The sequence below is a fragment of the Rhizopus microsporus genome (assembly GCF_002708625.1).
Source record: "Rhizopus microsporus ATCC 52813 unplaced genomic scaffold scaffold_10, whole genome shotgun sequence".
Classification (NCBI taxonomy): Eukaryota; Fungi; Mucoromycota; class Mucoromycetes; order Mucorales; family Rhizopodaceae; genus Rhizopus; species Rhizopus microsporus.
The window spans coordinates 345,524-358,262 of NW_019671925.1; the positions used below are offsets into that span (position 1 = coordinate 345,524).

The window sequence follows — 12,739 nt, forward strand, 5'->3', positions numbered from 1 at the left end:
TCAAAATATATTATGTTTGTCTTAAAATACTGGCCATCGACGTTCGATATTCATCCACAAGTGCAATGATTGCCTCCCCACTTTTTTGTTTCTTCTTTAGCTCGGTATACAGCACATCTGTAAGGCCAACCTTGTGTCCCTTGAATTTGACATGATTTTTCTTCAACGTCCCGTTTCCAAATGCAATGACGGGTATCATCGTTTTATCATGGTAAAAAAAACAATCTTCAGACAGGCTTTTTCTATATGCTTAACTCTAGCATAAGTCCATATACTAGTTTCTTTTCTTCTTCTGTTTGCTTGAATACTTACTTCAAAGACGAATTGTCTTTTTGTATAACAGTCATCTTTTTCTTTGTCACTACGACATCTAAGCTCCTGCTTTTGTATTTCATTCATTCTTTTGCTTTTAGAGCCAACTAAACGCAACATTTGTTAGCTTCTTTGCAAAGATGACTTTAGTGCGCTTTGTATAGATTTACCTTTACGCAATTCAGGACCATACTTTACACATCAACTGTCTTTTTTATTTACATGCTCTTTTTCTCCACAGTTCTCACAAGCTAAATAACAATAACAAATAACAATAAACAACTGTATATATTACGTGTAGAAGAAAAATAAAACGTGGTGATTCAACCTACCTCTTGCTTCTGCTTCGGCTTTTTTACGATTTTGAATTAGCTTGATAATCGTGTGTATTTTATCTTTGTTCATTTGTTTGTAGCAGGATGTGGATAAGAAAGAAAAAAGAGAACAGTAAAGAGACAACATAAATGAATAACCGTCGCCTAAACTACTGGCAACATTTGGTAAATGGCCTTCATGTATCATCTGGTTCTCCTTTGTTTAATTATGATGCTCAAATATACATATAAGCTGTCTTTATGCTACGTCCAGACGTTGACATGTTACACGGTTTTACTTTACTCATTATTGTTCCTAAAATGAAATAAACAAGGTCTACAGCTTAGAACAGCCATTAAAAAAAGAAAGAGCAATCATTTTAACAGAACGCCATTGTCAACCAATACAGGCTTTGAATCTAAAACTAGGCAGGTGAATAATTAAATTAGAACACGCACTTATATCGCCTATGTATAAGCATTGTTCGAAATATATTTTAGCTATTTGGACCGTTTTTTGAGTATGAATAAAGTCACTTTGGTCTTATATATTACAGACGCGCTTTTGCTTTATTTAAGTTCTTTGTTATATCATTATGTCAAGCAATTCTAATACGTCCATCAATATCCAGAGATACTTACCTATTCTTCAAACTGTTACTTTTCCTGTTGACACTTGGGAGCAGGCAGTCGAGGATTCCATTCGTAAACATAGAATTCGCTTCACATACGTTAACACGAAGGATGAAGCCAAGGTCGAGGGGGAACAAAATTAAGGATCACCTGTCAAGCGTAGAAAGTGTCCCACTAACTAGTTAAATATCACAGCACTAAACATTTTCTTTCTAGCTACCACATACAGAGTTTCACTCGAGGTACCTGTCACTGCTCCACCACCATTCAGAAACGAAGATAGTACAGGAGTCAATTTTTCCAACCTTTTTGCTACCGTTAAGTCTTTCCAAGAAAACCCTCAAAATTTAACAGATGATTAAGTAGTGGCTCTACAAGAAAATATGAAAAATATCATAACAATATTACAAACCAATGCCAGCGTGCGTCCCAATGTTAATTTTCATACACAACGCAAATGATTTTTAATAAAAATACAGTATATCTTTAAACATATGTACGAAACATGCCACAAAAATATATTTCAAACAACGTTTATTCGTAGGTGATATAAGCAAATAGACATTATTGATGCTGAATTGAAAACACACATAATATAGACTTTATCCAATATCGAACCTGAAGAAGATGTAGTAACATGCAAAAACTGGGGAAGTGTGTGTGTGTGTGTTTTTTTTTTTATGGAAGGGTAAAAAACCACAGTAAAGTTATTTCAATACTGCTCTCTAACAAACAGTGTCTGACTCATTGACAACAAAACTCGGGATTTGTGCACAAACTATGTTTTTGCTATTCTTCTTTATTTGTTAACTTTAGTGCAGATTAAAATATTAAAACAACTTTTTTCATTGAATTAAATATAAATTATATAAAAAGAGAAAGAGGTATTAGGAGAGAAAGAGAGGATGAAAAAGAGTCTAGTTTTGAGGCTTCTTGGCGACAAAGAAGTACATAGGGCTAAAGATGCCAGCTTGAGCACCAGCAACCAAAGCATCAGCAGCAGTTTCCAATACCTTTTGAGTCTCTACAGTGCCCTTGGGCGCCAAACCAACCTTTTCCAATAAACGAACGAAGTTGGTAGTTGTGAATCGACCCAGTTTTGTCATGGCCATGGTAGTAAATACGTCCTTGAGAGTTTGACACTTACGGAGATCACCTTCAAGAGGATAATACCACTGAATAGCATCACCCATATCTGCAAGGTCATAGTTCATAACAACTTCAAATCCAACATTCTTCAAGGCCTGTACGCACTCCTGGGTAGTACGCATCTTGGGAATACCGTTACCAATTTCGACTTCGTGAGCAATTTGCTTGTGACGAGGGTTGGTCTCGTCATACTTGTCTGTCATAACCCATTCATAGCAACCAAAGCTTCCACCTGCCTTCAAGACACGGAAGATTTCACCATAGACACCCTCAAAAGTAGGAGCGTGACAAGTGGCTTCAATGGCATAAACAGCATCGAATGTGTTGTCTTCAAATGGGAGTTCCATAAAGTTACCCTATTGATGTCGTCAATATATGTATATATGTTTATCTCATTTACAAAATTACCTTGACGAATTCGGTTTGATCTTGAAGCAACTCCTTGGCAGCATAATACTTGGCACGTTCGACTTGATAGGCGTTGTTGTTCAAACCAGTGACATGAGCACCTGTGAAATGAGCAATTTCACGTGCGGGACCACCAACACCACAACCAACATCAAGCACACGCATGTCTTTCTTCAAGCCAAGATTGGCAGCCAAATAATGTTCATGACGAGCAATAGCGCGTCTGAACTCTTCACCTACATAAAAACGGCAAAAGTGGAAACTGGTGCCCCAACCTGTGATTTTGAATCAGTAAAGACGTCCCTTTTCTCATATTGTGTTTTTTCTTATTACCATATTCGTAAAAATCAGTAGCCAAGTTGTAGTAAGAATTGACCAGTGTGGTATAATCACCCGTTCGGCGATCTTCATCTTCCTTTGTTTCATTCTTGGCCTCCTTCTTCCAGAGTTTAAGATAGGTATCAGTGGTCACTTCGTGCACCTGAGCGTTCTTAGAGACCAAGTTGGCAAGAAGACCTGTCTTGACTTTGTCACCATGAAGTGCACGAGCATATTCAATGTCTTGAACGTGGTTGGTAGATACAGTGCCTGCAGTCATGGTTGAAGATGAAGGAGATGAATCTGTTGAAAACTAAGAAAAAGAGAGGGAAAAAGGGAGAATCAATTCAAGTAACAAAAAATTTTAAGTAGCCAGTAATCTTTGATCTGTCCATGTCCCCGCTAGATCTGTATCTCCTTCCGCAAAATGATACTCCGCCTATTTGTAACACACACAAAAGTATCTCACTCAGAGTAAACCATTAACATATTTATTCGTTATATGAGCACAATAAAAAGAATATAAAGAGCAAAGCCATTTTTTTAAAAGAAAAAGAAAGAGATAAGCATAGTCGTACATGCTTCAAGGTAACATTTTGATAAGGATTCAAGTGTGATTTTCAATACATCAAAAGAGAAGGGTATACATGTTAAATTTAGTAATGACTTTATGATCGTGTTTCCATTTGACTCCACACTGTTTTGGCCTTGTCTATCACTGCTGCAGGAAGTCCTAAGTAGAAAAGTAAGACTGCGTTTTTATTTTTTTTTATATCGTCACTATTTACCTGCCAGTTGGGCTACTTTCAAACCGTGCGACTGACGACAGACTCCAGGCTGCACCTTGTGCACAAACCGAAAACGGCCCAAATGGTCTTCTTCTATGTTGGTCATGTAACACTTGATGTGCTCATATTCTTTGACGGCATCGGCCAGCTCATGATAGTGTGTTGCATACAGTGTTCGGCACTTGATTGAGTTATGCAGATAATCTAGAATGCCGAGTGCCAGTGAAAAACCTTCTACTGTTGACGTGCCTCTGCCAACCTCGTCCATAATGACGGTTGATTTTTCTGTTGCAAGCTTCAGGATTGTTGACACTTCACTCATCTCCACCATGAACGTCGACTGGTTTTGCGCAAGATTGTCGGCGGCACCTACTCTGCTAAAGATTCTGTCGGTCACGCCAATCCATGCACGGTCCGCCGGGACAAAGCATCCGATGTGCGCCATGAGGACAATGATGGCGTATTGCCGCAAGAAAGTACTCTTACCACCCATGTTTGGCCCTGTCAAGAGCCAGATACGCTCATCACGATCTAGGATGCAGTCATTTGCTACAAACGAGATACCTTTCTTTGCCAGGTTAGCTTCGACCACGGGGTGTCTACCGCCAATGATCATCGTGCGACTTGTCTTGGTCACTCGGGGCCGCACATATTGTCGCTCAAGAGCAAGGTGAGAAAATGAGGTCAAGACATCGAGTTGGGCCAGTATCCTGCAGCTGTGTAGGATAGTTGTGCTGTGGTCTAAAAGTCTATCAACCACCTGATCAAACACTTGGTTTTCAATTTCAATAATTCGCGATTGAATTGTGCTCAGTCGTATCGAAATATCTGACCAGGCCTCGATTTGATACCTGTTCTTGCTTTTAGTGCTGCTTACCAATTGGGCTTGTGGAAATCGCTGAAGGAGATGAGCTGACTGCCGCGTGCTTACTTCCACAATATGCCTAAACAGCCCATCTGATTGCAAAGTGACCGAGTTGCCGCACAACTCACGAAGGTCGTTCTGAAGATTGGCACGTTGCTGCTCCAATTCGATTATTTCATTGTGAAGCTGGGCTAGTTCTGGATGAAACGCATGGTTGACAAAGCCATATTCCTTAATTTCCTTTGACTGAATTTTTTCATAATCAAATGCGTCCTGAATGTGCTGTGATATAGTCATATGTGGATCCATAGATTCTACTAGCTCTCGCAGAGCAGGTGTTTCTGCATTCTTTAATTTCCCTGTGATATTTTTTATTATGTCCAGTGCAGACCATACTTCAAATACATCCGAATGTTGTCCTCGCTTCAGAGCAAGTCGCTGAAGTGCTCGTTGGGCATCTGTACTTTGTCGAAGCAAGTGACGCACATCCTGCAGCAAAAAGGAATCTTGTGAAAAATATTCTACCACATCAAGCCTCTTTTTGATCTCATTCACGTTCGTCAATGGAGAAGAAATCCAGCGATTGAGCAGACGTGATCCTGCGCTAGTGCAGGTACAGTCGAGAATACTCAGCAGGCTATCATTTCTCCTTCCTTGTAGCGTCTTGACAAGTTCGAGTGAACTCATAGCTGCGCTGTCTATTCGTACCGTGTCGTGTATACTGAACCGCGTTGGCATCTGCCATTTAATCGTCTTGTCAACATGCGTTTCACTAACATAGGCCATCAGTGCCATCGCTGCTCCCAGTTCAAGCTGTCCAAAATCAGATATCTCTGCAAACTTGGTAAACAATGCCTGAAAGGCTTTAAAGCCAGCAGATGCGTTAAAGTGATCGTCCATTTGATAGCTCACTGTGATGCTTGGGTCGCTCACTAGCAGTCTCGTCACTGGATCATATACATCAAGATCAAACAGGCCCTGCTGTAACACCTCGTCAGAAGGCTTTAGAGATTCAGGTAAAACTACTTCTCTGGGTCTAATTCTCGCAAGGTCATCCTTGAGTGCATCTTGTGTCGTTTCTTGCATGACAAATTCTCCAACCGATATATCAACCCACGCCAATCCAAGTTTGTCTTGAGTAGAAGGAAAGATGGATAATAGATAGTTGTACTGATTGGCTTCTAAAAATCTTTCTTCGATAACAGTACCAGGCGTGATGATACGAGTGATGCGCCGATGCATCCCCATAATTGAACGGTCGTCTCTAGAAGCGGCCCCCAGTTGTTCACAAAGTGCGACTCGGCATTGTAGGCGATTGACAAGGATATCAAGATATCTATCCAAAGATCGTAAAGGAAATCCAGCAAAATCAACAACAGTATTTGCTGTGATGGCCTTTCTTGTCAACTTTAAGTCAAGTTGAGGAGCATATCGAGTAGCATGCGACTCATACAGCTTATTTAACGTTTAGAGACAATAATACGCACTGCCCTCTCTCTTCCCTTTTTTTTTTTATAAAAGCTCACCTCATAAAAATCTCCTACTTGAACAAGCAAGACACATAATGGATATTTTTTCGTATACTCTCGGACGGTATCAAGTACAATAGAGCCTGTTGATATTTCCTTTTTATCAAGTGATTTGGCTGATAAGTCGCCCTTTTGGACAAGTTCGCTTAGTTTCATTTTCGAAACCCTTTTCCTTAACGGTAGAGAAACAGAAAATGACCTTGAGTTTAGACATCTCACATAAATGGGCCTAAAGTGCAGCATGTCCAAAAAAAAAGAGCAATAAAAATGCTAGTAACATTTTGGCTTTAGTGGCTTTGAAATAGTTTTCTCTATTTTTTATGCAAAAACGGTTCTTTACAATGTCGTCTCCATGTAATACCTGTATTAAATGGCCAAAGCGATAGCTCTGACCGACAATTTTTTTTTCGCATTATTTCAAAAGATAATTAGTTTGTAGGATATTTAGTGAAAAGGCATGGGCGTTTTTTAGTCTCTCTCAAACTATTTAAGAGCTTGAGAATGTTTAATACGGCTGCTTGATCGCGGTTCCAGAGTCTTCTTTTTATTTCTGCGGTTTGTTGCTTAAGACAAGAAAGGTTCTTGCATCTAGTACTGCATTGGTTATCAGGAATCAATTTAATGTCTTATTCTTTGAAGTATCCCAATAAGCCATGACATACTATGTTTGAATTCTTGTTTCTTTGGAAAGGGTGAAGGCTGGGCACGGTTTTGAAAGTTTCTAGTTCGTTTTCACATGTTAGATAATATGAAGATGTCTTGTATTCATTGATCAAATAGATAGAAAAACGATTCTTCTTTAGCATACTTATGAGCCTCATACTTCTTGTTGGTTCGTGATACTTGATATTAGGCGCGTATCAGTCTCTAAAAATCAGGATAGTATCATGACCAAACTTTGCTTTTAAGCTACACACCAACTTTTGATCATTCTGTTCAAAAAAGAGTTTGCTTGCAAACTTCATTTTTCGAAAAGGTAAAAGTTGAAGCTTTTCTAATGATGTACTGATAGTTTTTTTGTAACCGCTTTGTTGTGGTTGTATATGCATCATTCCTACCAGATCTAGAACTTTGCTTTTCACACTGTCATCTAGTCTCTCAGAGATACGCTTTTGCTTTAGCATTATTTGCAAATAGTGGACATACATTTGAGACTTTACAGGGCTATCAGTATATTCTTTTTCAGATTGGGGGGGGGGGAAAAACCATGAATTCTTTTCTAAAAACAAAAGAGCACAAGCGAATAGCTAGTCTGTATGACAAGGCGCATTATCCTCCTGGAAGATGTACTTTTGGTCTTCAGAACTAGGCAATTCATTGTACCAGGTGAGAAGATTTTGCAACAAACAGTCGACATACAAATCTTGGTTCATATTGCTGTCAATAAAAATTAACGGGCCATATTCCCCCAGCCCAAAAGCAAGACCAAATCATCACGCTTCCTCTACCAAACTTAACAGTCATCAAAAGGTGGCGGCTCTCGTAACGTTCACCTTGTTTCCTCAAGGCTTTTGGCTTACCATCATTGCCAAACACTCAAAAAACTTGATTCGTCAGACCAGATCACTTGTCTCCAGTGATCATCGGTTCAGTGAACATGACTTTTGGCCCAGTCAAGACGTTTTTTCTTTTGCTTCTCAGTCAACTTGGGTTTGCTTGCTGGAGAATGGTTCTTGAAGTCCAACTGCCTTATCCATTTCTTCATAGTGGAGCGACAAACAGCTTTGTCCACTAGACAGAGTTTGCTTCTAAGGGTGTCAATCGTTTGGAACAGATCTCTTCTGATTACCCGTTCCAATTGCCTTCAAGTGTACTCGTCGAAGGCAGAGAGTCTGCCTGTGTTCTTTTCTGCCAAAGCTGTGCCAGTGGAAGCCACTCTATTGGTAGCAGCTTTCACAGTTGTACGCTTCATGTCAATCATGGTCGAAATGTCGGCTGAAACAAAGCTGCTTTAACTAAAATGTAGCGCTCAATTTCATTTTTTTTTTTTTTCACTTCTTGTTATGTATGAAGAAAAAAAAACAACTTGAAGGAAATATTGCTTTATTTTTCGAGTGAACGAAGCATTAGTAACCCCGACTGTGTAGGGTCAGGCATACAGAGACGGCAATGCGTATTTGAGCAACTGATGGCGTGTGGTCTAGACAGGAATCAATCATTTTCGAGTTAGAGCCATTTGTTTTAGAAAACCGCCATTTATCTTTTCAAAACAGACAAAATTTTCCAGCCGCACCGTATACAAATGTACTTTCAGAGTAAGTTGTTATTCATGACAAATGGCGCCGGCTAAATCCATATGTTGTAATAAGTGTAACCAGACAGGGATGTTCTATTAAAAGAATGATGTTCTCCTTTAAAGTTTATTTTGATAACCTACAGTCGGGAAAGCAGCAAGTCAGGTCACATGAACAACCATAATTTTAGTTAGATCTACAATTTACAGTTCTGTCAGGGGAGCCCCATCTTTAGATGGTATCTTTATACTCCTCTTCATGCTTATGTATGTATGCCACTCATAGTGACCAAGAATATTCCCAACATTCCATTTATTTTGCATAAGTCGTTACTCCAGGTATTACTACTGTGTATCATCATGTAATGCAAGTTGTGACATCTCTTTTTGTTTCTCTCCTGTCTTTATGCTTTGTTTGATATAACTGTTATATAAGAGTAGTAAAAAGGAGCTTCCAAAGTCTATTGTTGAATTGATTATGGGAATAAAGAAAAATGGGAGTTGTTCTACAAGAAATAAGATATTTTATCATTATACCCATAATGGACTCAAATTACGTCAATTACAAAACTCTGCTTTCTGTCATCTTCTGATCGGCGGTTCTTTTCCGAAATAATATTACATAGCATTTAGCTATACACCTTTTAATGCGATCCATCCTTAATGTGTTTATGAACTTTAGTTATACACTCTTTCCGGAAAGTAAATTCGCCTGTGGTCGAAAATAAATGCACCCAGTGGTGAGAACAAAATTCATCCTGTACGAAATGTAAATTCATCGTCGCCAAGAATATTTTCGTAGTATCAGACTTGACATCCATGGAGATACTGTATTTCCAAATTGAGATGTCGTATTGAAACCGTTGTAACGTTATCAGAGTAATAGCAAATACAAAAAGAATATGGCTCACTATCCCATTTGACAGTATTATTAACAGGTGGGCTGTCTTGGAGTTGAAATTAACTTAATATTAGAATAACCCTCTTTAGTCTCTTTGTAAAAGTTTAAATTCTTTATTCGGTTCTTCCATGAAATCAGAACATGTAGTTATATTTGGTAATATATATTCTTGAATGATCATGAAGTAGATTGCTCCTATTTGAAAGTATAAAAACTCACATTAATTGAGTCCTTTTGTTGCTTCTTTGCAGCAGTTATCAAATGTCCCTCTGAGTGTTCAAAGATTCACCAATCAAAACTAGCCTGTCCTCATGGTCCTTGCTCTGACTCGCTTGTCTCGCCTTCTTTGCTCTCTGGCGTGTATCTGGAACGTTCCCCAATAGTTTCTTCTGACGCTCTGGGTTCTCAGTCCTCCGTTCCTTTTTGTTTAAACAATCCTGGATAGTTATCGCTACTCTCTCCAGAATGCACCTTGGTGTCAAGTAAAACTAATATTAGGATGTATGCTCTAATACTAGCATACTTTTTCTCTCTTTTTCTACATATACTCATTATCTCTCTCTCTTTTGACATGATTCGTTTTATTCAAACATATTTTTCTTTGTCGTCTTTTTACGTAAACGACTTTATAAAATTAACGTCAGACTAAAACACATCTGCCATTTTGCATTGCGCCTTAATTTTATGGGTTTAAAAATAGATCATCCTTTTTTTTTTTTTCTCTGCTAAAGATGAAATATACAAGATTGGTGCCATATATCTTTACAGTATGTGGAGTCATACTTGTATTTTTCTCCTTCCAAACACTATATTCTGTCTATAAAGAACGACCTCAGTCCGGGATCACTAAAGCAGTAGAACATAGTACTCATAGTAGTAATGACAAAATGAGAGCATGTTTTGTGGTGTTGGTACGTAATGAAGAACTAGCTGGAATAACATCTACAATCAAACAAGTCGAGCAGCGCTTTAATAGCAAGTTCAACTACCCTTACATCTTTTTAAACGATGCTGACTTTACGCCCGAGTTTATTGAGACAACAACGGCTTTAACTAAAGCCACAACAAGATATGGTAAAGTTGATGGTCATATGTGGGGCTATCCATCCTTTATCAACACTACTTATGCTGCTGAGTGCAGAGAAGAGCTAGCAAAGCAACAGATACCTTATGCAAGCAGTGAATCTTATAGACATATGTGCAGGTATTTTATATCATATCGAATTCAATCAGGAAGAGGATTATGCTAAAGTCAGTATTACATAGATTTCAAAGCGGCTTCTTCTTTAGACATCCATTACTAGATGAATTTGATTATTACTGGCGTATTGAACCTGATGTAGACTATTATTGTGATATTGATTATGACGTATTCAAGTTTATGAGAGACAACAACAAGAAATATGGTAAAGAAAGAACATAATAAAACATGTGTGTCTGTGTATGCTAAGATATCTTATTAGGATTTAATATTGCATTTAGAGAGTTTATTCAGACAGTACCTTCGCTATGGCAAACAGTCATGAATTTTAAAAAAGAATACCCTGAAGTGGTATCACATTGGCCATCAAAGAAAGACTCACTCGCCAAGTTCGTTACGGATGATGATGGACAATCTTATAACGGCTGTCATTTTTGGACAAACTTTGAAATTGCGTCACTTGATTTATGGAGATCGAACGACTATCTAAAACTATTTGGTTATCTTGATCGAGCAGGAGGCTTCTTTTACGAAAGATGGGGTGATGCGCCTGTACATTCGATTGCTGCTTCATTAATGCTTCGAAAGGATGAAATTCACTTTTTTGATGATATTGGTTATAGACATACGGCTTATACTCATTGTCCATCAAAGCCTGAATATGCTGCCAAATGTTCATGTGACCCTGAAAAGAGTCTGGACTATACAGATGGTATATCATGTCGTTCTGTATATGATAATGCCCTGAATTAATAAATACAATGACGTTATGAAAGAGTATTAAATATTGGCCATAATAGGCAAATTTGAATTAATAAAATAAGAGCACATGTAAATAGAAAAAAAGAGTCCTCGTGTAAAAAAAGGAGCTCATGTGCATAGTAAAATTTCAGTTAGCAAGTATTTAATAACACATGAAATTTTACAATATAACGATTAAATGACTTATTGGATGTAAAACAACCATCAGTAATTGAAATTGATAGCAACAGGCTAAACCTTTAGCGGACTCCTTAGGAAGAATACCACCTAAACTAGGATCACTTGTAGGGAAGCACTCAGCAGACTTCAGAGGTGATCTGATGTTAGTATCTTACAGCTTTCAAGGCACTCTCAGGTTACCTGGAGCCTAGGGATACTCAAGAGCCCCCAGCAATCATGAGATATACCTTCGTTGCATTCGGGAGCTATTCCAGTCTTTACTATTTTACCGTGAAGAATATCCTTACAAGAGCAATTAGCAGAATTTTCGCTGTTAATTATATAGAAAACATCCAGCACCGGCGTTTGTCAGATGATATACACGTCATTGGATGACATTTGTGGTAGAATTTTACATCCTGGAGATCCATTGCGTGGCCTCTGGACTGACAAAATACAAAAATCTTACGACTATTGAGAGTCTTACTACAAAAATGGAGAAAGGCATATGGACTCAGCATGCGTCAAGAAATTCGAACTACACTACGTCAACTAATCCAGCGATATCGTCGAGAAAATTGAGTGCTTTATATGAACATCTGGCATCTAGAGAACATACTAAAGCAATATATAATCTTTACTGTGTTCGCAAGAACCGAACACTAAAACTCACTTTCTCCTGTTGATCATTTAACTTACAATAAAAGGTTGTGATTCTGCATCTCTATCAAAATATCTGTATATACGTATTTGAAACACTAGAGGCTGATCTCCTGTAGAAATCCCATCCTTTTGTCGTATTTCTACGTTTATGTTAAAGAAGATTACACCATTTGATGTAATATTATCAATATATATATATTTCATACTTAAGCCAAAGTCATCTTAAATATTAACATAATACTTTATATTAAGCCCTTAAGGCTGATTCATGGTATCTATAGCCTGCAGTAGCTGATGATGCGTCATATAATACAATTCACTAGATGCTGACAGCATTTATTCTTGTAAAATAATACACATGTTGCATTAAACACATCATCTTCGTCTTGAACTAACATGCAATGTAATAGAAAGAATTTGGGCTTTATGTTTCTTTGATTACTTTATAGTTCTGATATCACATTGATGTTTTAGTTTTAAATTACATAAAATATATTCGCAAAA

At 38.0% G+C, this 12,739-nt stretch overlaps 3 protein-coding genes across 3 annotated transcripts; 1 reads left to right on the forward strand and 2 right to left on the reverse strand.

Annotated features, from left to right (window-relative positions):
• Nucleotides 1-2,176: 2,176 nt before the first annotated feature.
• RHIMIDRAFT_203690 (uncharacterized protein) lies at nucleotides 2,177-3,414 on the reverse strand (the record flags this gene model as incomplete). The annotated part of the gene is made up of 3 exons (XM_023606705.1): nucleotides 2,177-2,764; nucleotides 2,817-3,091; nucleotides 3,150-3,414. The coding sequence occupies 3 exons, from the start codon at nucleotides 3,412-3,414 to the stop codon at nucleotides 2,177-2,179; spliced, it is 1,128 nt and encodes a 375-aa protein (XP_023465367.1).
• Nucleotides 3,415-3,802: 388 nt separating this feature from the next.
• Nucleotides 3,803-6,472, reverse strand: RHIMIDRAFT_244146 (uncharacterized protein; the record flags this gene model as incomplete). Its single annotated transcript, XM_023610027.1, has 3 exons — nucleotides 3,803-3,867; nucleotides 3,923-6,242; nucleotides 6,314-6,472. 3 exons carry the CDS (start codon nucleotides 6,470-6,472, stop codon nucleotides 3,803-3,805), a joined length of 2,544 nt encoding a protein of 847 aa, XP_023465368.1.
• Nucleotides 6,473-10,337: 3,865 nt separating this feature from the next.
• On the forward strand, nucleotides 10,338-11,404 carry RHIMIDRAFT_285170 (Mnt1 protein; the record flags this gene model as incomplete). Its single annotated transcript, XM_023613246.1, has 3 exons — nucleotides 10,338-10,654; nucleotides 10,717-10,856; nucleotides 10,914-11,404. 3 exons carry the CDS (start codon nucleotides 10,338-10,340, stop codon nucleotides 11,402-11,404), a joined length of 948 nt encoding a protein of 315 aa, XP_023465369.1.
• Nucleotides 11,405-12,739: the final 1,335 nt, after the last annotated feature.